Source organism: Podarcis raffonei, chromosome 7, assembly GCF_027172205.1.
Source record: "Podarcis raffonei isolate rPodRaf1 chromosome 7, rPodRaf1.pri, whole genome shotgun sequence".
Taxonomy (NCBI): Eukaryota; Metazoa; Chordata; class Lepidosauria; order Squamata; family Lacertidae; genus Podarcis; species Podarcis raffonei.
The window spans coordinates 41,523,733-41,547,437 of record NC_070608.1 but is presented as its reverse complement, the minus strand read 5'-3'; the positions used below and the strand labels follow the sequence as shown (position 1 = coordinate 41,547,437).

The following is a 23,705-nucleotide window of genomic DNA, read 5'->3' as shown; positions in this document are numbered from 1 at the left end:
CATCACGCCTCTGTGGATGCAGTAAAATACAGAAATGGCAATTGAATGTGTTTTTCTTTAATTTTCATTCAATTTTTTTCCCCGTTCACCAACATGGTTCATTTCAAACCATGACGTCTTCTCAGAGGAGAGAAATGGGTTAACTGGCTTTTGTGAATGGCGGCCAGTGGTGATCGAGGAGGGGGAAAGAGAAGCACACCCACTCCCCAATACTGTATCAACATCTCGACATGGAGGCAGAGTTTTGCCCGAACAAGACAAAACACTGAGGGCGAGTCGGCAAACAAAAGAGCCCAATGCGACCACGGATCCGTCGGAGATGAATGGGCAAACGGTGCGTTGGGCACTCAACCAACCGGGGCGCTTTCCTGTGTCTGCACGTCGGAAACCCATTCATCTCCCCCGCCCCCCGGTCCCAGCGGAGAGTCGGAAGCCCAGGGAACAAAGCCCACGTCTCCCTCCGAGGACTCTTCCAGCTGAAACAACGTGACATCATCGCGCACAGGACAATTCACCCCAATGCCAGGCAGGGAGTCCGAGTTTCGCCTTATAAAAGAAAGCGGCGTCCATTGAGGGATGGCTTACTGGACTGGCTTCCGACGGGCAGCCCTGGCTCGATGCGTGTCCTGTTCGCGGCCAACGCGCCCCCCCCCCGGGCCGGATTTAAGAGAATAAATCTGACGTCACCCGGTCCGAACATTCTCTTCTCTATTATGACGCGCCCGCTCCTTCCCTCGCAGCCCCGCCTGCCTTCCTCCCCGCCGTCTGATCTCCCCCGCCGGCTAACAGCCCTTCGATCAGCCGCCTCCTTTCCTCGCCGATCTGCTTTGCCTCCTGCTCCGCTGCGCAGCCCAGCCCCAGGGCTGTCCTCATCCAACCTTTCCTCCCTTCCGTGCCGCCCATTCAAACCAGCCCTCCAGGCTCTTATCTCCTACACCCCAGATTTGTCCCTTGCCGCCCACGCCTCTCACGAATCTGCCCGGGAGGGCGGGGTGGGGGTGGGCTCCCCGACGTCCCATTGGCTTCCTCCCTCGCCCTTACGCATCCCCTCAAACTCTCAGGCGGCCCAGCACTCCCCCTCCCCTCCCGTCGGCGAAGCCTCCCTGCTCCGCTCCTCCTCGGCTTTTGCAATACGTCATCCTTTTGCTCAGCCGCCCTCTCCCCCACCCCCGCCCGCTCCCTTCTGCCGCCCAGTTCCTTCTCCTCCTCCCACCGCATCGCTAGGATGCTTTTTGGGCAAAGTGAATGGAACCCCCCGCGAAACTCAGGGCAAAGGGCTAGGTGAGGGCAGCGGCTTCACGGAGGCTTCACTTCCTCGCTGGGCATGCGCACAGACTTGGCACATGCTCATTCCGGCCGCACGAGGGGCTCTGGGCATGTGCAGAAGCGAAATGGGTACATTCTGAAGCAGGGCAGTTTCAGCTATGACACCTGCAGCATGTGCCAGGAGCTGCAGCAGCAGCAGCAACAGCAGCAGCAGCCTGTGCGCGGTGCATCTTTCTCTCTCCAGAGCGGTAAGCGGCAGCAGCAAGCAGTTCCGTCTCTGTGCGCCCCTCCTGCTTTGCACTGGGTTTCAGTGGGTGCATGGTGACCTTACAGAGTGTGCATTACCTCACAGGTAAATATCAGCTGATCCTCTGTGACAGCAGCAACAGCAAGAGCAGCAGGAGCAGGAGAAGCCAGCAACCCACAGAGCTTTTCTGGAGGTAGCAATTCATTCATTCCTTCACTCATCTGGTCCCTTATCTTATCCCTCCCCCTCGCCCCGCTTTTTATCCCTTTACTCCATTCACCAGTCAAAGGCTTTGCTAAGGATGCTGGAGTCTCCATTATGGATGGCTCTTTGCACCGCAAAGAGTGGGTAACTGGGGGAGGGGGGAGAGGAATATTTCTCATCAAAAATCAGCAGCAAGCTTGGCAATGCACTGCAGTGTCAGTTCAAATGGCTTAGGAGGAATAACTTGGGGAGTGGGCAAGGGAGGGTGAGTCAGCCTGTTGCCAATTTGGAGATGCCGAGCTTTATCTCCTGGAGTGTGTGTGTGTGTGTGTGTGTGTGTGAGAGAGAGAGAGAGAGAGAGAGAGAGAGATGGAGAGAAGCTGAGAACTAGCTGCATTAGATGCCTGGTTGTTGATTCCTCTTTTCCTATGTTCCTAAGCGAGAGTTTGTCCTCTGCCAGAGAAAAATAGTGGGGTCAAACCCTTTAGGGGTAAATGAAAAAGGAGAGATTGGAGTGTTGATAACTTGGGATGAGAAGGTCTGGCTACGCTTTTTGACAACATCAGGGGACCTTGTTGGCATCATGCATTTCATTCCAAGGCTTGCCAGGATACGCGTTGGATGTGCAGAGAGGGGGGTCTGTGTGTGCGGTGAGGAACTCAGGCAGTTTATATGTACAGGCCTATGATGACATCATCTCTTTGACTTTTGCTACACTTCAGTCTTTTGGAGGCTGGCTCTTTTCTTGTTATTTGCGAGCCTATAGGAACAGTTCAGACGGTATTCCCGACTAAGGTTTTATACCTACGGTGTGTTCCATTTTATGAGTTTGATACAATTATATTGCACTCCAGCTCAGACTTATATAAACCCAGTGTGTGCAGTCATGAGCCTGTGAATTGTAACATTGTGATTGTATTGTTTTTGGCTATCATACCTGTGGCAGTATTTACTAGCTCTGTGACCTGATTTTAACACAAATTATTCAATAGTGGTGATGCGGAGGGAAGTCCCAGCTTCCCTTATATAAAATAACCCGTGTAAAGAATGGTTTATCTTTGACAATGCCTTATTTCTATTTATATCTTTTGCTCACTTACCTGCGCATTCACAAACTTCAGCCTCTTGCAATGGATATTCTAGCTACTGCATGGTGGTTCCCCCCCCCCGAAATAGTACACTTTCTCCCCCAGTACTAGTTTAATATGCTTCAAAAATATGGTTAAAGGCACTATGATCTGATGCACTTCATAAATATGTATTGGAAAAGAACCAGTTAACTAGTGTTTACGGCATTTTATGCACTACTTAAAGAGCCTTGTGGGAATAAATGTCACCAGATAAATTCCAAACCCCTTCGGTGGCCAAGGAAGTTTTGCAAGATTTGTGAAAATAATACTGGAGGTTGATGTGATCTTGATAGGAAATCCAACTTCCTGGCTCAGAGCTTTAAAAAGCATTGGTCCTTCTTTATCATTGCATTTTTATTGTACTTGCCAGCCCTCAAAATAATTTTACAATCCATACACACACACACACACACACACACACACACACACACAACACTCTAAAGGCATATGCAGTACAAGCCTATGTTTACTCAGAAGTAAGTCCCACAGTACTTAGTAAAGCTTGTCACCTAGTAAGTATGTTTAGAACTGCAGCCCTGAGCTTTTAACCCTTTTCATTTTTCAGCAATCTAACATTAGGTATTGTAAATTTAAACCAAATTCTGGACATATCACATTATTTACAGTAATAGACAAACCCAGTAGAGATATCAATTGCACTTTTGAAACATAGCATGCTGCTTTTTAGTGTAACAGGGATAGAAATATGTGAATCATTTTGGAACAGTACATATTTTAGCTTGTTGCAGAAAAGAAAATAGAGTCTGAGGTGTTTCAGAGGCTCTCTGTGTAATCCTAAACATGTCCACTCAGATGTAAATTCCATTGAGTCCCAGGCAAATGTGTTTTGGATTGCAGTCTTAACACATGTAACAGGAACTAAACCCTGTTAAACTCAGCGGGACTTAATTATCATTTTACTTCTGAATAAACATGTATAGGAATGTACAGTAAGTTTATTTATTGTTTTAAGAGCTTTCAAAGAAAAGATCATACTTCATTATATGCCTACAAAAGTTTATGCTGCACAAATTAGTTATACTCAATGATCAATGGTGACTTCAACTAAAAATCACTGTTTTGCATAGTTTTTGCTTCAGAAATCTATTGATTGGTTCAAACTCTTTTTGCCACAGGTATTGATGACATTCCCACAACAAATTGTGCCATATTGACTTAAGTATACAGTATTCATATTAGAGCTCAGAAAGCCAACCTTTTGACTCAGTAACATAACATTGTTTGGCCTCTTTCAAATTTATTTGGTGTTAATGTACATTACACTTTAACAATATGCACAATTATGTACAATCTAACAACAATTCCACCTATCAATATCTCTTCTGACCGTGGAAGCCCACTGCAAATTCCCAACATGTAGTCAATATTCATAGTAAATGCTCTAAAAACCTTGTGAGTTCATTACGTTTAAATACAGTTTTTTTATTCTGTTTTGTGGCTCATATTTATTAATAAGTTGTAAATGAATCCATCGCTTTTTATGTATAGAAGAATGTAAGAAAAAAATGAAAAGTAAATAGCAATTGTGTTACATCTAGTCAAACAAGTGTAATGTTGACTAAAGTGTTGTTTGTGAGTAGGATGACTAGGTGCAATTCAGGATAGTTTGTATTGAAGAAGTAATTGCAGCAAGAACAGTTTTACTTACTCCTATGTTAACATGGCATGGCAAGTTTTAATTCCTGAATCTCCAAGATTGTTTTACAGGTACAGGAACTATACATTTTATTACATCTTGTTACCTTTGTTGTACTTGCGTACTATTTACCTTTTTGAAGTACCTATTTCTTGCAACTGTTTACAAATGAACACATGATATATAGGCACCTTGTTAAATCTGACTTATTTTGTAAACTATGTCTGGTCTTAGAGTTGTGATTTACTGTCTAAAGATCCTTCCAAATGTTGGGTTTTTCACCAAGTATAGTAAAAGCCCAGGAACTTGAACAGGAAGTATCCCAAAGGATATATCTAGTTTTAAAGGTCATTATTCATCCTTCTCCCTAAATCTTGAAAATCTATTGTTAGGACAAGATTTGGGCAGGGATTTGACAGAGATTTTTGGCACCTTCATTAAATTACAGTTTGCAGGATTTTTTTTGAGGAAGTCTTTATAGTTAAATGGAAGTACTAGTGATATGTTAGAGATACAGAGAAGCTTGCTGAAGATTGTTATTTTAGCGTACAGATTTGGTACCATTACAGAAGCCAGTTTATTTGTTTTTTTGCCAACTTCTCAGTGTGCTGGCCAGATTCTCATAGCCCATTTGTGATCATAGCAGAGATCAGTAGGAGGGTCACCAGCATCCCTGTATGGCTTGTGGTTTATTAGGTCTGTTGATTTAATGCACCTGTCTCAAAGTGCCCAGAGCTTGAGATGTCCAATGATGGGAGAAGTTGCACCTGTTGAGTTGTATTGTGATAGGCATCTATTAAAGGCAGAGAACCAAAATGTTGGCAACCTTATTTTGTCCTGTTTGTCCATCAGATGTTACTTTCGTGAGTAGGTATTTTGTAGATATGGGTTTGGAAACTACAAAATAAATCCAAAATAAAACAGTTGAATAAATCAGTTAAAAGCAAAGCAACAATCAAAGCACATTTCCAGTATTGTGGACATTTACAATTGTACTGAATTCTGTATTGAAACAGAGGCTTAATAGAGGACTTAAATAATTTATAAGAAATATGTTTTTTCCCCTACTTCAGTAATTAAAATTAGGATGATTTATTCATCACTTATGCTAGTGTACTTCAAGAACATTTAACAGGGCTTCAGCAAAGTATATAATCAACAGCATGATTCTAGGCATGTCTACTCAGAAGTAAGTTCCACAGAGTTCTATGCACCTTACTTCTAAGCAGTGTTATTTTTCTAGAAAAAGAGGCGCCGAAACTCACCATGAATGCCTCCCTTGTTCTCTTAAAATGGCAATGGTGCCCACCTGAGACAGGCCAGAACTGAGTTCCAGCGAGTTCCATCTGAAAAAAAGGCCTGCTTCTAGGTAAGTACAGTGGTACCTCGGGTTAAGAACTTAATTCTTTCTGGAGGTCCATTCTTAACCTGAAACTGCTCTTAACCTGAGGTATCACTTTAGCTAATGGGGCCTGCCGCCGCTGCTGCGCCGCCACTGCACGATTTCTGTTCTTATCCTGAAGCAAAGTTCTTAACCCAAGGTACAATTTCTGGGTTAGCGGAGTCTGTAACCCGAAGCGTCTGTAACCTGAAGTGTCTTTAACCTGAGGTACCACTGTATGTATAGGATTGCAGCCTTACTGACCTTCATAAGGTGTCTGTTGTTAGTAGTATTAATTTTTATCCTGGCTTACTTCAGGTGTATTCACAATACTAAAATCAACAAAATCACATAACAACTACAGCTACAACCCAAAGTTAATAACACAAAAAGCAGACTGAAACGAAAAAGTAGAAGCAAAGCAGTTAATGACAGTTCTGAGACTATTCTATTAAATGGTTCCAGCATTCAAAATAATGAACACAGTTTTTATTATTACTGATTTCAGTAACAATTCACATGTTTGCTGGATCAGTGCCCTTCTTTCCAGGACCCTGGCTTAATCTGAAGTGACACATTCCTGAGAGACAACTTTGGGCTTGTCACTCAGTCAGCAGTCAACGGGAAGCTGTATTCAGTCCTGCATATTTATTTGTGTGTGATACCTATGTTTGCAAAGACACAATTTATTGTCTTCCCTCTTTGTATTTATATGAGTACATTCACTACATCTCAGGTGTGCAAATCCAATTTTAAAGTTTGGTGTAAGTTTGTGGTGTTTGCTCTTCTGTGGAGCGAGAAAGGAAATTAGATGCGGCTTCTCATAAAGGTAGAGGTCTTCACAAAGACAAATAAGCCCACCATATCTACACCTTTAAAATGTGCCATATTTGAAAGCTGTGCCATTTATCTTCTCCTGCTTTGTTTCTTCTTGTGAATGAGCAAACTTACAACTTTAGAGCTGACTTTTCTGGAACAGCTTCTTGTTTCAGCTGATTAAACTCTGCGCTCGTAATTTTGTGGTGTAAGCATAGCTTGCACACTCTTTATTAACAATCAGCTGCTTTAACTCCACTGCCAAGCATAGCATGGTAAATCCTAATAACTATGTTTGGAATGCCTGCGCTTTTTATTAATTATGTAGGTTCCCACCCACTCAGCATAACTGCAAAGTATATGCATTTGTGGGATTTTGCATAGCAATTACTTGTGACATGAGACTTAACCACTCATTATAGCAGGCTCAGGACTAACTGTGCAGGGTGCAGCATGAGGGCCATGGCTTTATCCGTTAGCAGAGAATCATGGCCCTGAGTCACCAGTTCCATGATTGGAGTCTTCTCAGCATAATACAATCATACCTCATATTATGTTTGCTTCAAGTTATGTTTTTTCAGGTTGCGTCCTGTGTTGACCCAGAAGTACTGGAAAGGGTTACTTCCGGGTTTCGCTGCTCGCACATGTGCAGAAGCACTAAATCGCGCTTCGCGCATGCACACAAACACCAAATCGCGCCACACAGATACGTGCTTCAGGTTGCGGGCTTTTCATGTTGCAAATAGGCCTCCGGAACGGATCCCGTTCGCAACCAGAGGTGCCACTTTACTGGTGTGCATTTGAGGATTGATTCAGAACCTTTGTATCTAAGTGGATCAATTATACCTTTCAAATAATCCCAGAGAATCCAGACCACTATCGATCAGTGAGAATTTTGGTGATGGAAACTAATGAAATGGGGTAATCTGCACAAACAACAGATAGCCACTGAGAAGACTAGTGGAGGAAGGGCATATTGATAATCTTACTGTATATCTAAGCTCCAAATATAGACACCCATCAGGAACCTCAGCTACTTAACTCCAGCAATTGGTGCTGCAAGCACAAGGCACTCCTACACAGGTAAGCAAGGGAGGAAAGGACCATCATGGTTGAATCATAGAATCATAGAATCATAGAATCATAGAGTTGGAAGAGACCACAAGGGCCATCGAGTCCAACCCACTGCCAAGCAGGAAACACCATCAGAGCACTCCTGACATATGGTTGTCAAGCCTCTGCTTAAAGACCTCCAAAGAAGGAGACTCCACCACACTCCTTGGCAGCAAATTCCACTGTCGAACAGCTCTTACTGTCAGGAAGTTCTTCCTAATGTTTAGGTGGAATCTTCTTTCTTGTAGTTTGGATCCATTGCTCCGTGTCCGCTTCTCTGGAGCAGCAGAAAACAACCTTTCTCCCTCCTCTATGTGACATCCTTTTATATATTTGAACATGGCTATCATATCACCCCTTAACCTCCTCTTCTCCAGGCTAAACATGCCCAGCTCCCTTAGCCGTTCCTCATAAGGCATCGTTTCCAGGCCTTTGACCATTTTGGTTGCCCTCCTCTGGACACGTTCCAGTTTGTCAATGTCCTTCTTGAACTGTGGTGCCCAGAACTGGACACAGTACTCCAGGTGAGGTCTGACCAGAGCAGAATACAGTGGCACTATTACTTCCCTTGATCTAGATGCTATACTCCTATTGATGCAGCCCAGAATTGCATTGGCTTTTTTAGCTGCCGCGTCACACTGTTGGCTCATGTCAAGTTTGTGGTCAACCAAGACTCCTAGATCCTTTTCACATGTAGTGCTCTCAAGCCAGGTGTCACCCATCTTGTATTTGTGCCTCTCATTTTTTTTGCCCAAGTGCAATACTTTACATTTCTCCCTGTTAAAATTCATCTTGTTTGTTTTGGCCCAGTTCTCTAATCTGTCAAGGTCGTTTTGAAGTGTGATCCTGTCCTCTGGGGTGTTAGCCACCCCTCCCAGTTTGGTGTCATCTGCAAATTTGATCAGGATGCCCTTGAGTCCATCATCCAAGTCGTTGATAAAGATGTTGAATAAGACCGGGCCCAAGACGGAACCCTGTGGCACCCCACTAGTCACTCTTCTCCAGGATGAAGAGGAACCATTGATGAGCACCCTTTGGGTTCGGTCAGTCAGCCAGTTACAAATCCACTGAGTGGTAGCATAGTCAAGACCGCATTTTACCAGCTTCTTTACAAGAATATCATGGGGCACCTTGTCAAATGCCTTGCTGAAATCAAGGTAGGCTACATCCACTGCGTTCCCTTCATCTACCAGGCTTGTAATTCTGTCAAAAAACGAGATCAGGTTAGTCTGACATGACTTATTTTTCAGAAATCCATGCTGACTATTGGTGATCACAGCATTCCTTTCCAGGTGCTCACAGACTGTTTGCTTAATGATCTGCTCCAGAATCTTCCCTGGTATTGATGTCAGACTGACTGGGCGGTAATTATTTGGGTCCTCTCTTTTCCCCTTTTTGAAAATAGGGACAACATTTGCCCTCCTCCAGTCTGCCGGGACTTCGCCTGTTCTCCAGGAATTCTCAAAGATGACTGCCAGTGGTTCTGAAATCACATCTGCCAGTTCTTTTAATACTCTTGGATGCAGTTCATCTGGCCCTGGAGACTTGAATACATCTAGACTAGCCAAGTATTCTTGTACTATCTCCTTAGTTATTCTGGGCTGTGTTTCCTCTGCTGAATCATTTGCTCCAAATTCTTCAGGTCGGGCATTGTTTTCTTTATCGGAGAAGACTGAGGCAAAGAAGGCATTGAGGAGTTCAGCCCTTTCTGTGTCCCCTGTTTGCATTTCACCATCTTCTCCTCTGAGTGACCCCACTGTTTCTTTGTTCTTCCTTTTGCTACGAACATACCCATAAAAGCCTTTTTTGTTGCTTTTAACCTCTCTAGCAAGCCTGAGTTCATTCTGTGCTTTAGCTTTTCTGACTTTGTGTCTACACGTGCTGGCTATTTGTTTGAATTCCTCTTTGGTGGTTTCCCCCCTTTTCCATTTTTTGTACACATCCTTTTTTAATCTTAACTCAGTTAAAAGTTCTTTAGATAGCCACCCTGGCTTCTTTAGGCACCTTCCATGTTTCCGTCTCATTGGTATTGCCTGAAGTTGTGCTTTTACTATCTCCCTCTTAACAAACTCCCAGCCATCATGAACTCCCTTTCCTTTTAGTATTACTGTCCATGGGATCTCACCCAGCACTTCCCTAAGTTTTATGAAGTCGGCTTTCTTAAAGTCGAGAAATTGAGTCCTAGTATGCTTGGCTGCTCCTTTCCGCTGTATAGTAAACTTCAGAAGAGCATGATCACTCGCGCCTAATGATCCTTCCACTTCTACCCCACTAACCAGGTCATCATCATTGGTTAGGACCAGATCTAAAATGGCTGTTCCTCTTGTAGCTTCTCCCACTTTCTGGACAATGAAGTTGTCTGCAAGGCCAGTGAGGAATCTGTTTGACCTTATGCTCTTGGCGGAGTTTGACATCCAACAAATATCCGGGTAATTGAAGTCCCCCATTACTACTATCTCCCTTCCTTTTGCATGCTTGGCCATCTGTTCCAGGAAGGCATCATCTATGTCCTCCGTTTGGCTTGGGGATCTATAGTAAACTCCCACAATGAGGTCACTGTTATTCTTCTCTCCCTTAATTTTGACCCAAATGCTCTCACTTTGGCTTTGAGGTTCTAAATCTTGGATCTCTTCACAGGTATACACATCCCTGACATATAACGCCACTCCTCCTCCTTTCTTGTCTGGTCTGTTTCTCTGAAATAGATTGTATCCCTCCATTATTACATTCCAATCGTGGGACTTATCCCACCAGGTTTCAGTGATGCCTATTATGTCATATTTAGTTTGCTGTACCAAGAGCTCAAGCTCATCTTGTTTATTTCCCATACTTTGCGCATTAGTGTACAGACATTGAAGTCCATTAATCATTCCCCCGTGTCTCTTATTTAAGGATTTTTTCCTCCCACCACTAGGTCTGCGTGCTGTTTGCTCCATTCGGTCTATGACATTTGGATGATCATCTTCATCAATTGATAGACTCCTACCTTCAGGAGCACTGTCTCCCTCCCCCACATTAGTCAGTTTAAAGCCCTCCTGATGAGGTTTCTGAGATTTTTTGCAAAAACATTCCTACCAACCGTTGTGAGGTGCAGCCCATCGCTTGCCAGAAGTCCATCTTCAAGAAACTGCATTCCGTGATCTAAGAATCCAAACCGTTCCTGTTTACACCATTTGCGAAGCCAGTTGTTCACTTCCACTATTTTTCCCTCTCTCCCTGGGCCACGTCGTTCAACTGGGAGGACAGATGAGATGACAATTTGTGCATTTAATTGCTTCAATTTCCTGCCCAGAGCCTCGTAATCTCTTTTGATCTTCTGGAGGCTATTGCTTGCAGTGTCATTGGTTCCCACATGAACCAAGAGGAAGGGGTATTTGTCAGTGGGTTTTATGATTCCTTGCAGTCGTTCAGTTACATCTTGGATCTTAGCCCCGGGGAGACAGCACACTTCCCGAGACATCTTGTCAGGCCCACAGATCACTGCTTCTGTTCCCCTCAGTAGGGAATCCCCTATCACCACTACACGCCTCCTCTTAGGTCTGGTCGGGGTTCTTCCGTGAGCTGTCCGTTCCAAGGTCGCCTGCACATTCCCTGAAGACTGCCTTTGCTGCTCGTCTTCATATACCTGATCGACTGTAATGAGGGAGAGATCCTCAAATGGAGTCTGCTCTTCGTCTTCCATGCTAGGGGAAAGGACCTCAAAGCGATTGCGTATTTCTAAACAATCAGAGCGAACCCTGGGCCGCCTACTTCTTTGAGTCACGTTTCTCCATATATCTGGCTCCTGTGTTGGTGAACTAGCCTCCTTCTCAGGGGAGTCCCCTGTCTCCTCCTTGGTGGAGACGGTGTGCTCTGTTGCTTCCAAGAAGAGCTCCAGCTCTCTAATTCTTTGCAGCGTAGCTACACGTTCCTCCAGTTGCTGGACTTTGTCTTTTAAGAGGGCAATCAACATGCAATTGCTGCAGGTAAAGCTGCCTGCAACCTTTGGCAAGATGGCAAACATTGCGCAGGAACCACAGGCGACTGCAGCTGTTCCCTCACCCTCCATCTTGAGAAGGTGTCGTTGGGGGTGACTACAGCGGTCCTCCATCATAAAAAGCGTGAAGACAGGACAAATAAATCCCCCCAAATAAACCTATATCTCCCCCAACAAACGTTTGAGACTAGCTCCCCTAAATCTAAAAGATGGATCAAACTGCGCGCGCCTAGCGGCGCGCGCCGCTGCCCTACAAGCTCTGACAAGCTCCTCCCACAGCTAATCCCCTACCTCAACAGAAGCCCTGCCCCCTCTGACCTTTGCACAGAGAAAGCAGCTAATCAGCCACAAGAAACTCACACAAGAAAACCCTTTTTGTTCCTTCTTCAGCCGCTGCCCTACAAGCTTGAGGAGTCCCTGTTCAGAGCATTACTCCTGCCAATCCTAATCCCAACCCTTTACATATCTTCCAATCCTTGCTGTGATACATCAAAACCGTGTGTTGGCTAAAGAACCGAGACTCAATAGGTTGAAGCAGTATTTCCCACACAGAGGCAGAATAGACCATAATTGCTGTATAGCATAGAATCATAGAGTTGGAAGGGACTCTTAGGATCAACTATTCCAACCTCCTGCAGTTGTGGAATATGCAATTGTCCCATCGAACCTGTAACCTTGGCATTACCAGCACCATGCTCTAACCAACTGAGCTATCCAGGCATGTACAGTGGTACCTCGGGTTACAGACGCTTCAGGTTACAAACTCTGCTAACCCAGAAATAGTACCTCTGGTTAAGAACTTTGCTTCAGGATGAGAACAGAAATTGCGCAGTGGCGGCGGCTGCAATGGGAGGCCCCATTAGCTAAAGTGGTACCTCAGGTTAAGAACAGTTTCAGGTTAAGAACCGACCTCCAGAACGAATTAAGTTCTTAACCCGAGGTACCACTGTACTGTGCAGAAAGTGATCGGAGTTGACAATGAACTTCAGAATGTAGATAAGCTCCTATTCTGCATTGGTGGCGGCAATGGAGAGCACACCGTAGCTCTTTAGTGGGATGGGCTATAGCTCAGTGGTGGTGCACATATTTTGAATGCAGAAGGTCCCATGTTCAATCTGCAGCATCTCCAGAAAGGGCTGAGCGCCTGTCTGAAATCTTGGAGACCTGCTGCCTGTCCGTGCAGGCAATAATGAGCTAGATGGGTCAATGGCCTTCTTCAGTCTAAGGCAGTTTCCTGTGTTTCTAAACTCACTTGTGGATGAACACCCAACACTTCACTCCAGTGGCTCATACTGTTGGACAAACACTCATGAATCTGTTTTTTGTTGCAGAATTAGAGCCAGGGCAGGGTACAGGTCATACAAGTCACAAAAGGTCACACAGGGTACAGGTCCTCTACATTTTTTGCCAAAAGTTGAACCTTGCCTTTAGAAGATTCATTATGGTGTAAACCATGGGGTTGATAGTAGGCATGTCTGCCTTCACCTTTTGCTTCATGTTCTCTCTAAATTGTTGTATGGAGTAGTTACTTTACACTACCGCAAGCACAGGCTGGTATGTGGATAACAGGGCTGCCACAGCTTTTATTGCCCCTGTTCCTTTGTTTTGATGAACAACCCAAGGCAAAGGAATAATGCCCATGAACATTTTCCTGGCATGGAGATAATTGAAGGAAAAATGTTTCCCAACTACATTTGTGTGTGTTGGGTAGTTAAAGGTCCAGTGAAAAGATGGAGCACCTGTGGCCCTCCGGATATTGATGGACTACAGCTCCCAAGATCTCTAACCATTGGCCACACTGGGTGAGAGTGATGGGAGCTGGAGTCCAACTACATGTGAAGGACCACCGGTTCCTCATCTCTGGCATAGCAGCACAAGCAGGGCAAATGGTAGCAGCCTTAGTGGAAAATCCTTCTTCAGAGCATTCAGTTGGACTGTGTGACTGATTTGTTCCAACCCTCTGCTTCCATGTGCCTGTCCTGGGCCGTGGGATATGGCACCCATGTCTTACCTCTTTCACCATGACTCCTAGCACTTTGCCTGCTGTTTTATTGCTTCTCTCTCTTGCCTTGCCGCACATTGTTAGCATGATAACCTCAACCACTAAGCAGCTGTAATATTCTATAGTCTTGCATTGGTTCTACTTATGAACTAATGAATGTAGGGCCTCATATATAGCTCCTAACAGTACAGTACATGGGAAAGAAGTCCCAAAATTATCAAAGGCAATCTCACACTACAGCTCATGTGAGATTAACTTATGCACAGCCACTTGCTAATAATGTTACACCCCCACTGTAGTAACTATTCTCCATAACCACATAAGGGAAAGTAAATGCTGGCTTGCCACTTTTTATTGACCCTCCTTGTATCTTAACAGCTGTTGAACACAGACATTTAATAAGTGAATATTTTCTTGTTACTTATTTGCATGCTGGGAAAAGTTTCACTTCCTTAATTTTTGCATGTCAGGTTCCTGGTTATATGGCCATGTGGGTAAACCAGTAGGGCTGGTTCAATTCCAGTTGGTGGGGCTAGCCCCAATACATTTTGCAACCCGAAGCAAAGGACAAGGTGATGTTCCCATTCCACATACAGAAGTTCATTAGACTGACAGTTGAATGTTACTTCAACACTGGTCGTGAAATAGTGACCCCCATGGAACCTGAGGACAACAGGTTGCCTTAGGAGGTGCAGAACAGGCTGTGTGGCTCAGTCTTCCAATAGAGGGGAGTGCTGCACCCCAGTATCTTCCACCTGAGGCATTTGACTCACTCTGCCCAATGGTGGGGCTGGTCCTTAGGTCATTCCTCAATAGTCATTCAGAAGTACCACACTGCCATCTGTGAACATCAACATCCAAATGGCAGCCATAGTTGTGGAGATTGAACTACATTTTTCTGCTGGCCGGTCTCTCCCTCAAGACCTCTAGCTAGCACCAAGTCTGATATTGAACTTCCTTTCTGCCTCTCTGATGAATAAGTCCCATGTCACAGTTTGAGCACTGGTTGACTTCTGGAGGAATCTGAGCAAGGAATAGTCCCCTTGTTTGTCTTCCTTTCTTCATATAACTATTTAAACATAACCCAAGAGCTGACAGAAGACCTTTGCCTCCACCCCAGAATCATCCAGTAGACTTTTGAACAAATGTTTCTTATTTTTACATAGCTGCCACTCCTTATTAGTAGGTGAGTGTATAATTTTACTGTCAGTCCAGTGAAACCCACTCCTAGAGTATCGCCTAAGGCTATCTAAGTACCAGTGTGGAACTGAAAGATAATCTCAGAGCATGCAGGATGGTGAAGAAGTTGGGAGCTGGAGGGAAATCCATAGCAAGATTTGGGGATCTTTGTTTTTATTTTTTGCTTGGTATTGCCTTGGGCTTAGAGTTCTTCTCTTACAAGGTTTAAAAACAAATCTGAAGTGAACAAATACATTGAATCTCTTGATGCCAACAAATTTTGGCTTAGTTTTGTATAATATAGTAACAGCAATTAAAATGTGATGTGACAGCAGTTTCTAGGAAATGATTTTTAACTGAGGAGTTGCATAATGGGGGTGCTGCTGACATGATGAGAATTAACCTATGGAAGAAAACATTTTAGCATTTAACGTTTTAGTAAGAAAACATTACTCAGGGATTTAAAGTGTCTACAGGCAAATCTGATCCTTACCGTACAACTTTAGGGCATATAAGTCCACATTCATTTGAGTGTAAGCAGCATTCCCACAGAGCTGTGGATGAATTAGGTGTTTTCATATGCACTGCTAAACCAGAGGTCAGGGGTGCTGGAAGAGCAACAGCAGGGATCATTCTATTGACAGTCAGCTAACCAAGGGGCGGGATTGCCTAGCAATCTGTCAGATCAGCATGAGCCTTGTTGAGGTAAATCGAGCTCAGATTGACAGTGCTGGTCTGAAGGAGTTTTCGCTGTATGTATGGCTGTAATTCTACCCGATCTCGCTACAAAGCCTGAACTAAGAAAGAAAAAACATTTTTGTTTATTTCTCCTCATGTAGTTTGCTCAGTAAATTATCAGTTTCTTTTCTCTCTGGACACTGAGTTCTTTATGTGAGTCTGCTAACCAGGGAAGGTATGATAAGAGATGCCAAGCAACAATAGAGGAATCACAAAGGATGCCTCTTTTATTAACACTGATGCTAAATCTACACCAAGGAGATACCCGGTACATGTAACACCACTTTGGGCCTACACAGCAATACCTCCAAGTCATGAAGAGGCAGCTGCACTTGTCTTAACTGTCAAGTTAAAAGTTGCCATGGCTGAAGACTGCCAGATTATCACATCTTCCAACGTGAAAGACTTGTGGGGAAAATACACTCTGCATGGGCTTAGAGACACTCATCTTTATTTCAACTTCATATGTTCTGGTTCTGAACCATGGGTCAAATCAAGCTCTGCATACCTGTCTCTCATTAGCGTATTGTGTAGACTATATCCTAACATGAAGAAATTTAGGAATTTTAAAATGTGAATTGTTCACTGCAATGAAAAATATTAAGTTGCAATTGGGGGCAAATAAATAAATTATCTTTGTTGGAGCAACAGAATTATCTAAAAAGCCAGAAACTCACCAACGGCAAATCTATCTTCCCTTGGTGTTATGTGGGGTTTTTTCTTCCCTGTTCTGATGCTCAAGAGAATTATGTTAATGTAACTGGTGGAATGCCAAAGTGAAAAACTTTTAGTCCTATCAAGCTGTAACAAGGAAGAACTGACAGGCATCATTTGAGATCTATCCTGTGGAAAAGATCGCTCTGTCTCACCTTACACCAGGGGTGGGGAATACTTTTGGCCCAGCACTCCAGATCTCCTCACCCCATGGGCTAAATATGGGAGGTAGGCACATTCCCCACATATGGCAACTGCTGAGCACCCTTTCCACCCAAATACGACACTACTGTCCCCAGTTAGCATCCTCAGTTAGTCATAAGGTTTTGTTTTGCTTGTTTCTGCTGCTTGCTTTGTCAGGTAAATATTTTCCATTGTGGACCCTGTTTAGGGAAGCTTTTAATGTTTGATGTATTTTAATATTCTTTTGGAAGCCGCCCAGAGTGGCTGGGGAAGCCCAGCCAGATGGGCGGGGTATAAATAATAAATTAATAAATTAACAAATTATTAAATTATTATTATTATTATTATTATTAAATGAAGTATGTCTTCTCATAGACTGATGTACATTTCTCTTTCTTTTCCTTTGAAATATTCCTTGTGTGTGTCAGTGTATGATCATGTGATGCAGAACAAGATGGTGAGATGGATGTTGGCTGCCTGTCAAAGTCCATCATGTTTTGGCAGTTACGCTTCAGTAAAAAGGCTCAACCAACTTGTTCCTGGGCAGACTGCCATCCAAACAGAAGGACATAAATGGAGACAGCCAACAGGCCACATATGCATGTCATGTTAGGCATGTACATCTGCATATTAATAATCTAGAGAGCTTTCATTTAAAGTAAAGAAGGGCTGCGCTCTGAACTGAGAGATTGACCTTTTAAAAAATAAGATCCAAGCTAGGTTTTGAATTATGAATATGCACTGCCATGAAATGGATGCTATTCTTCTTGGGTTTTGTTATGCACATCTGGGGTAGTAAAAAGTATAAGGAAGCTTTGCATCCCATTAACTCTTGATGCAACAGTGAGACATCAATTTGAAAAATGCCATTCGTTTAAATATATGTTCTGTGTCTTACCATCGTTAAATTTTTGAGGCTGATCAAAAACCTTGAATCCCATTACTCATGTCATGTGATCAGACACCTGGTTTTTAATTAACTACAGAATGAATGATTGCAGAAAGTTGTACAAAAATGGGATGCCAATTCTCCATAAAGCTGTAAAGGCTGCTTCTATATTCTTTTATCGCCCCCCCCCCCATATGTCCTGCAGCTGGAATGCCTGTTTGTCAGCCATCAGCAAAGTACTAAGGTTCCAAGGCATAAAAAGGTAAAAGGTAAAGGACCCCTGGACGGTTAAGTCCAGCCAAAGGCAACTATGGGTTGCGGTGCTTATCTCGCTTCCAGGCTGAGGGAGCCGGCATTTGTCCACAGCTTTCCGAGTCATGTGGCCAGCATGACTAAACCATTTCTGGCATAACAGAACACTGTGACGGAAACCAGAATGCACAGAAACGCCATTTACCTCTCCCCCCGCGGTACCTATTTATCTACTTGCACTGGTGTGCTTTCGAACTGCTAGTTTGGTAGAAGCTGGGACAGAGCAACGGGAGCTCACCCCATCACAAGGATTCGAATTGCCGACCTCCTGATCGGCAAGCCCAAGATGCTCAGTGGTTTAGACCACAGCGCCACCCGCTCCAAGGTATACAGTATATGTGAAGCGCCCCAATACCTTTTTATTTAAGCCAGTTTGGAAGAAGCAGTTTGGAGCAGGGTTATTTCATATTTAACACAATAATTTGACTCAGTATCTCTATGCCAGGATTGGGCTGCAGGAAGAGCACATGAGAGCTGAAGTGTGTATTATATTAGAACATTGGCCCCACTGCTCTGTCCATTATTAGACCACTTAAAATGGTCAATCTTGAAGTGGAATAAATTTCAGGCCAATTTATTTGGAAACTTGTCCAGTGTGGAGGGTGGCCTGTAATGGGGATGTAGGCAAGCAGCAGGCAAGATGGTCAGTCAAGCAGGTATGCTAGCTTGTAGGCTGGGAGGGAAGCAGGTAAATAGGCAGCAACAGCTGGGCCGAGACTGGAAAACCACAGCAATGACAACAGTCTGGCTGTTGCCCAGGCCTAACCTAGAAGTATAATTCCTTGTTTGCCTGGGAGTGCGGATGGGACCAAGCTTAGATTAGGAGAAAAGTAATTATTCCTAGAGAACAAAAAGGGAGGCTTCAGGTGATTTGTGGCAGAGCTGGGAATAGCATAGTGGCTAAGAGACTGAGTTGCAGACCAGAAAGCCCCTAGTTGAAATCTCATTTCTGCCATGAAATCACAGAGTGCCTTTTGGCAAGTCACTCTCCCCCAGTAACTACATCTGTAACATGGGGATAACAATACTGATCCACATTGCAGGATTGTTGTAACAAGATCACGATGTGACATTCTTTGAATACTCAGAGGTGATATATAAATGCTAAGTATTATAATAAGGCATGGAGCCACTACAGAATTCAGTACAATTAAAAAGGTAAAGGACCCCTGACAGTTAAGTCCAGTTACGAACTCCTCTGGGGTTGCAGCGCTCATCTCGCTTTACTGGCTGAGGGAGCCAACGTTTGTCTGCAGACAGTTTTTCCCGGTTGTATCGCCAGCATGACTAAGCTGCTTCTGGCAAAACCAGAGCAGCGCACGGAAACGCCATTTACCTTCCCGCTGGAGCGGTACCTATTAATCTACTTGCGCTTTGACATGCTTTCAAAGTGCTAGGTTGGCAGCAGCTGGGACCAAACAACAGGAGCTCACCCCATCGTGAGGAATCGAACCACTGACCTTCCGATTGGCAAGCCCAAAGCTCAGTGGTTTACACCACAGCACCACCCACATCCTACACAGGCGTCAGTACGATTACCAGCCTTCAGTTTAGATGGCTATGAAGGGCCAGCAATGCTACCTTGATATCTAGTAGCTGTCTGTTGTCAAACCATGAAGAAAAGTATTCATTTCAATGGGCTTCCGTACAGTTTCCACCTCTGCCTTCCCAAATAAAACTCTTGCTATTATAAATATAGTTATTCTTACTTACAATATTTTTAAATCTGTCCATTACCATTTGGGTGGTAAGCAGAAGAAGAAATTAAAACCATAAAATATGCAATGCAACAGCATGAACATAAAATCAGAAACCACCAAGCCCCAACCAGACAGCCTATCCAGAAATACATTGTAGTCAGTGGTATAAAATATCACTAAGAGGTCAAAGAAGATTAACAAATTCAACTCCCCCATCCCACTCTCAGCAAATGTGACAAAGGCAGTTTTCTTTCCAAGCAGTGGTCTGAAGCCCAGTTGAAATGGATTTTGAAAATCAGTGACAGCCGAGATAGCCTGGTGTTGACTAGTGACCATCTACTCAAATGCACAGTCGAGGAAGATGTTAGCATCCATCTGACCTATAGCTGTTTACTTCTGGATACAGCTTAGACTTCTACAGTAACCGTCTAATTACTGTGTCTTTTAAGGATTTTAGTGCCACTTCTTTTTCAAGAAGGAATTAGTTTTGTGAAGATGTAGCCAGGAAACGCTGAGGCTGTTGTACAGAATTTGCATCAATTAGTTCTAAATACAAAAATATTATTGCAAATATCACTCTTTATCTGTTTCGGCATACTGCTACATGTTTGCTTCAGTTGTAAAGAGTGTTCTTCTAATTTCTGCTGTGCTGTGAACATCGTGTTATGATTGCTGTTTGCATTTGCATTTAAACAAATTTGATTTAAGATGAGGGCGGGTGGGATGATCTTTCCTTGCTCTATTTGGAGGCCTTGTTATTTTCTTTCAGGATGGATGGGAGCTGCTGCTTGACTTCAGAGGGCTCTGGTGATTTGTTGTGGGATTCAGCCTCTTGATAGGTTTAAATGACAATCACAACAAAAGGATGCCAACTCTTTAAACCACTGAACTGTGCTCCAAATACTTAACGAAACATTGCTGAGCTTCGGAAGGCAGATGCTAAAAGCACTGTGAATCTCTCTCTTTGAAACATACTGTGCCCTGTTGTTCTCAGCAGCAATTTGCAGAGATACATTCAAGGCTAAAGCAAAGTATAAATTTCTCACAATCAAGGACAAAATCACACTTGATGCAACAAGGGAATCTTAGCTCTGCAGCAGCCTAACCATATATGACATAGCCCAAGCTGCGTCCTAAGCATGCCAAGAATGAGAAGACAGTCTGCTACAACTCCTTCTCTTTTTGTGCAGTTAACCAGTTGTGTAGCCTGCTGTTGTATGTGTCTAGTTCTACAATTTGAAGATCTTAACATATTTTGTTAAAATTCTTAATAACTGACTGCAGTAGAATCTCCTCAGCTGTGCAAATCTTTTGTAGCCTGATCCTAGGCATGCTTATTCACAAGCAAGTGCCGCTGGATGCAGTGGGACTTGCTCGCAAGTAAGGATGCCTGGGATTTCAGACTTAATTAAACAGTTTGCTGCACTTCGCTCTGAAGTCCCCATGTCAGCATAGACTTATGTATGCTAATGGCTCTCCCTTCTTCCTGACTCGGAGTGAGTATGCATACTAATTTTTGAATGGGGTTGATTGTGCATCCAGATTATTTTTGATCCCAGTAGGATCTTGGGTGTCAGCAGGACACAAATCATGTCTCCCTTGCCCATATCATGTATGGCTGGCAACTGTTGAGCCTTCATGGACCAAGCAGTCAGCACAGCAAAATTAACAAAGGATGGGGGTGGGGACCAGAAGACATTAGGAGGGTACTTTTGATTCATTATCATTGCTCCTGCCAGCACAGGCTTTAGCTATAAACCCTGTTTAACCATGAAATTGGCACTGGAATGTTCATGAATTCTTGGAGACAGGAGGCTCCAGCACACCATAAGCTATATTTTCACCTTGGGAGTATTCCCTGGAAAGGATGCAGAAGATCAGTTTGTTTAAGGAGGGAGCATTCCTGTAGGATTACACAGATGCTTTGTTTTGAAAGATGTCATGCTGTCTGCTGAACAGACATGAGCTGTTAGGACTGGAGAATATTACATATGCAGATGCCAGCAGAATGCCACAATTTGGTGGCAATCAGTTAATTGGTCTAAGTCATCCATATGCATAACCTCTGTGTTGGCTGGCTTGTTCTGGATTATCTATAGGATGTAATACCTAAAAGAGACTACCAAATAAATCTGAAATGCTGTTCATTCTCTCTACTTTCTCATAGAGTGCATTGATTCCACTAGGTCTACTCCAAGTGTAAACATAGTTGGAAACCACCCAATGCCTTCCCCCATATCTTCCGCAGAGGAACTTTTACTGAGTTCTTTTCTTCTGCTACTGAACCACAGTAAGCCTTGCAATTAGCATCACTTAGCTTTTGCTTTATTTCTGAATGGGACTTTTTGAACTGGGAAAGCTGTTCATTAGCTGAAAATTAATAGCCACAATTTGATGAGTCACTTTGTAGCTCCTGGTTGTTGTTTTTTTAAAATACAATGTTTTCCAGTCATGGAAAGAAGCCACTGTTACCAGCAGAGCAGAGAAAAATGAACACACACAAACATGGTTAAAGTAGATTAAATGAAACCACATCAATTTCTCAAAACCAAACTATATGTGATATGGCAGTGGAGGAAGCAGTGCAGGCACAAGAGATTGCACCACCCCCTCCTCATCCTCTTTCTCCCTTCTGTGACCTCTCCTCCTCTCACCCTGGTTCCACTGCCACCACTCCTGCTCCTCCTCCTTTCTCCCTGTTCCTGATTATTATTATTTCAATTATAGAATTGTAGAGTTGGAAGGGGACCACGGTGGTCATCTAGTTCAACCCCCTGCAATGCAGGACTCTTTTGCCCAACGTAGGGCTCGAACCCATGATTCTGAGATTAAGAATTTCATGCTCTACTAACCGAGCTGTCAATAGCTAGAAATAGCACAGACACCCTATCAGCCCCCTTACCCAGAATGCTTCACTTTGAGGAAGAGCATGCCCTTGGCTCTTCCTCAGAATAAGACAGGGTGTAAGAGGGAGAGCCTCCAAGGCTCCAGGGTGGTCTCACCAGCAGGGGCAGTAGATGGGTGGTAAGTGAGAGGCAGTCTGGAGAGGTTAATTCACTGTTGTCTGTGTCCACCACCTAGGACAGTTGCCTCAGCTTGCTTCATCATAGTGCTGCCCCTGAGTTAAATTCCTTCAGTTCCTGCTTTGATTCTCTTAATTATTAGCCCCTCCGACAGATGCACTTTGCATTTTAAGGGTCTGAGCGCTAGGGAACCAAAGAAACCCCCCCCCCACATTAAATATTGTATGTAATTTGGCCCTAAATGGTGTAAACCAGCGACTTTTGAGAAATTGCTACTGGGCTTCACTCTGAAAAGCACTTAACAGAATGCTAATCTAGTGCTGCTAAAAGTTCTTGCAACTCCATGGGTAGGCTTCATAATCAGGCCCTGCTTCCAGAATCCAATTAATAGCGTACTATAGAAGCTAGAGCGATGCAAAGATATTAAGCCTCATTATGTGGGTACTGGCTTCACATAGCACTTTGAAGTTAATTGGTTGGCCGTGAATAAAAAACAGGCACATTATTGATAAAAGAGTATCTATTAAAATATCATTTTGAGATGGATAAAATATTTTCAGCTGCACATGTAAACCATTTTTTCCTTTAGGTCAGGTAGGGGAATGGGACTGAAGATGATTCAGGATGAGGTAGTGGTAGCTGCAGACAATCAATTGGATGATACCTTAGTCAAGGAAGTACATGTTTTCTGTTCTTCTCTTCCAGGAACAGTAGTGCGGCAGAGATATGGCTGGTCATATGTATTGCATGGAAGCTTGCTGGGAAGCCTGTATTCAGTATGCATGGCCAGCAACGTCTTGGAAGCACTATTGCCACTGGAAGCAGGATTGCTAGACGCCAAGGGCACATTTGCCTGCCCCCAACCAGGGCAGGGGGAGGGCTTGACTCTCCAAGTGGGTGAGATCGCCTTCCCTACTGAGACTTCGTAAGCAAGGGAGAAGGAATAATCCTCTCACTTAAGCTATACCCAGGAACACCCACTTTAGCTTAGTATTTTTTTATTTTAATTTCCAAACAGTTGCATATTTTCTTGCTTGTTATGACTTTGCATTTTTTTAATGTGAATGATTAAGCTCTCAGCAACTGCAGTTAAGGCTTAATGTGTCGTGCCTAATGTTGTCCCACCCCTGTGGCATCACCAGGGGCTGCCTCCAGGCCTCCTCAAGTTTGGGCCT

General features: G+C 43.8%; 1 protein-coding gene across 21 annotated transcripts in view; it reads left to right on the top strand.

Annotated features, from left to right (window-relative positions):
* Positions 1-1,218: 1,218 nt before the first annotated feature.
* Positions 1,219-23,705, top strand: part of DTNA (dystrobrevin alpha) — a 192,650-nt gene continuing 170,163 nt past the window's right edge. For 18 of the 21 annotated variants that reach the window (XM_053396232.1, XM_053396251.1, XM_053396230.1 and 15 more), the window contains exons 1-2: positions 1,219-1,514; positions 1,619-1,706. In XM_053396232.1, the coding sequence (XP_053252207.1) occupies positions 1,325-1,514; positions 1,619-1,706 (278 nt within the window). In that variant the 5' untranslated portion in view covers positions 1,219-1,324. The other 3 variants (XM_053396237.1, XM_053396242.1, XM_053396241.1) reach the window with 3 other exon arrangements.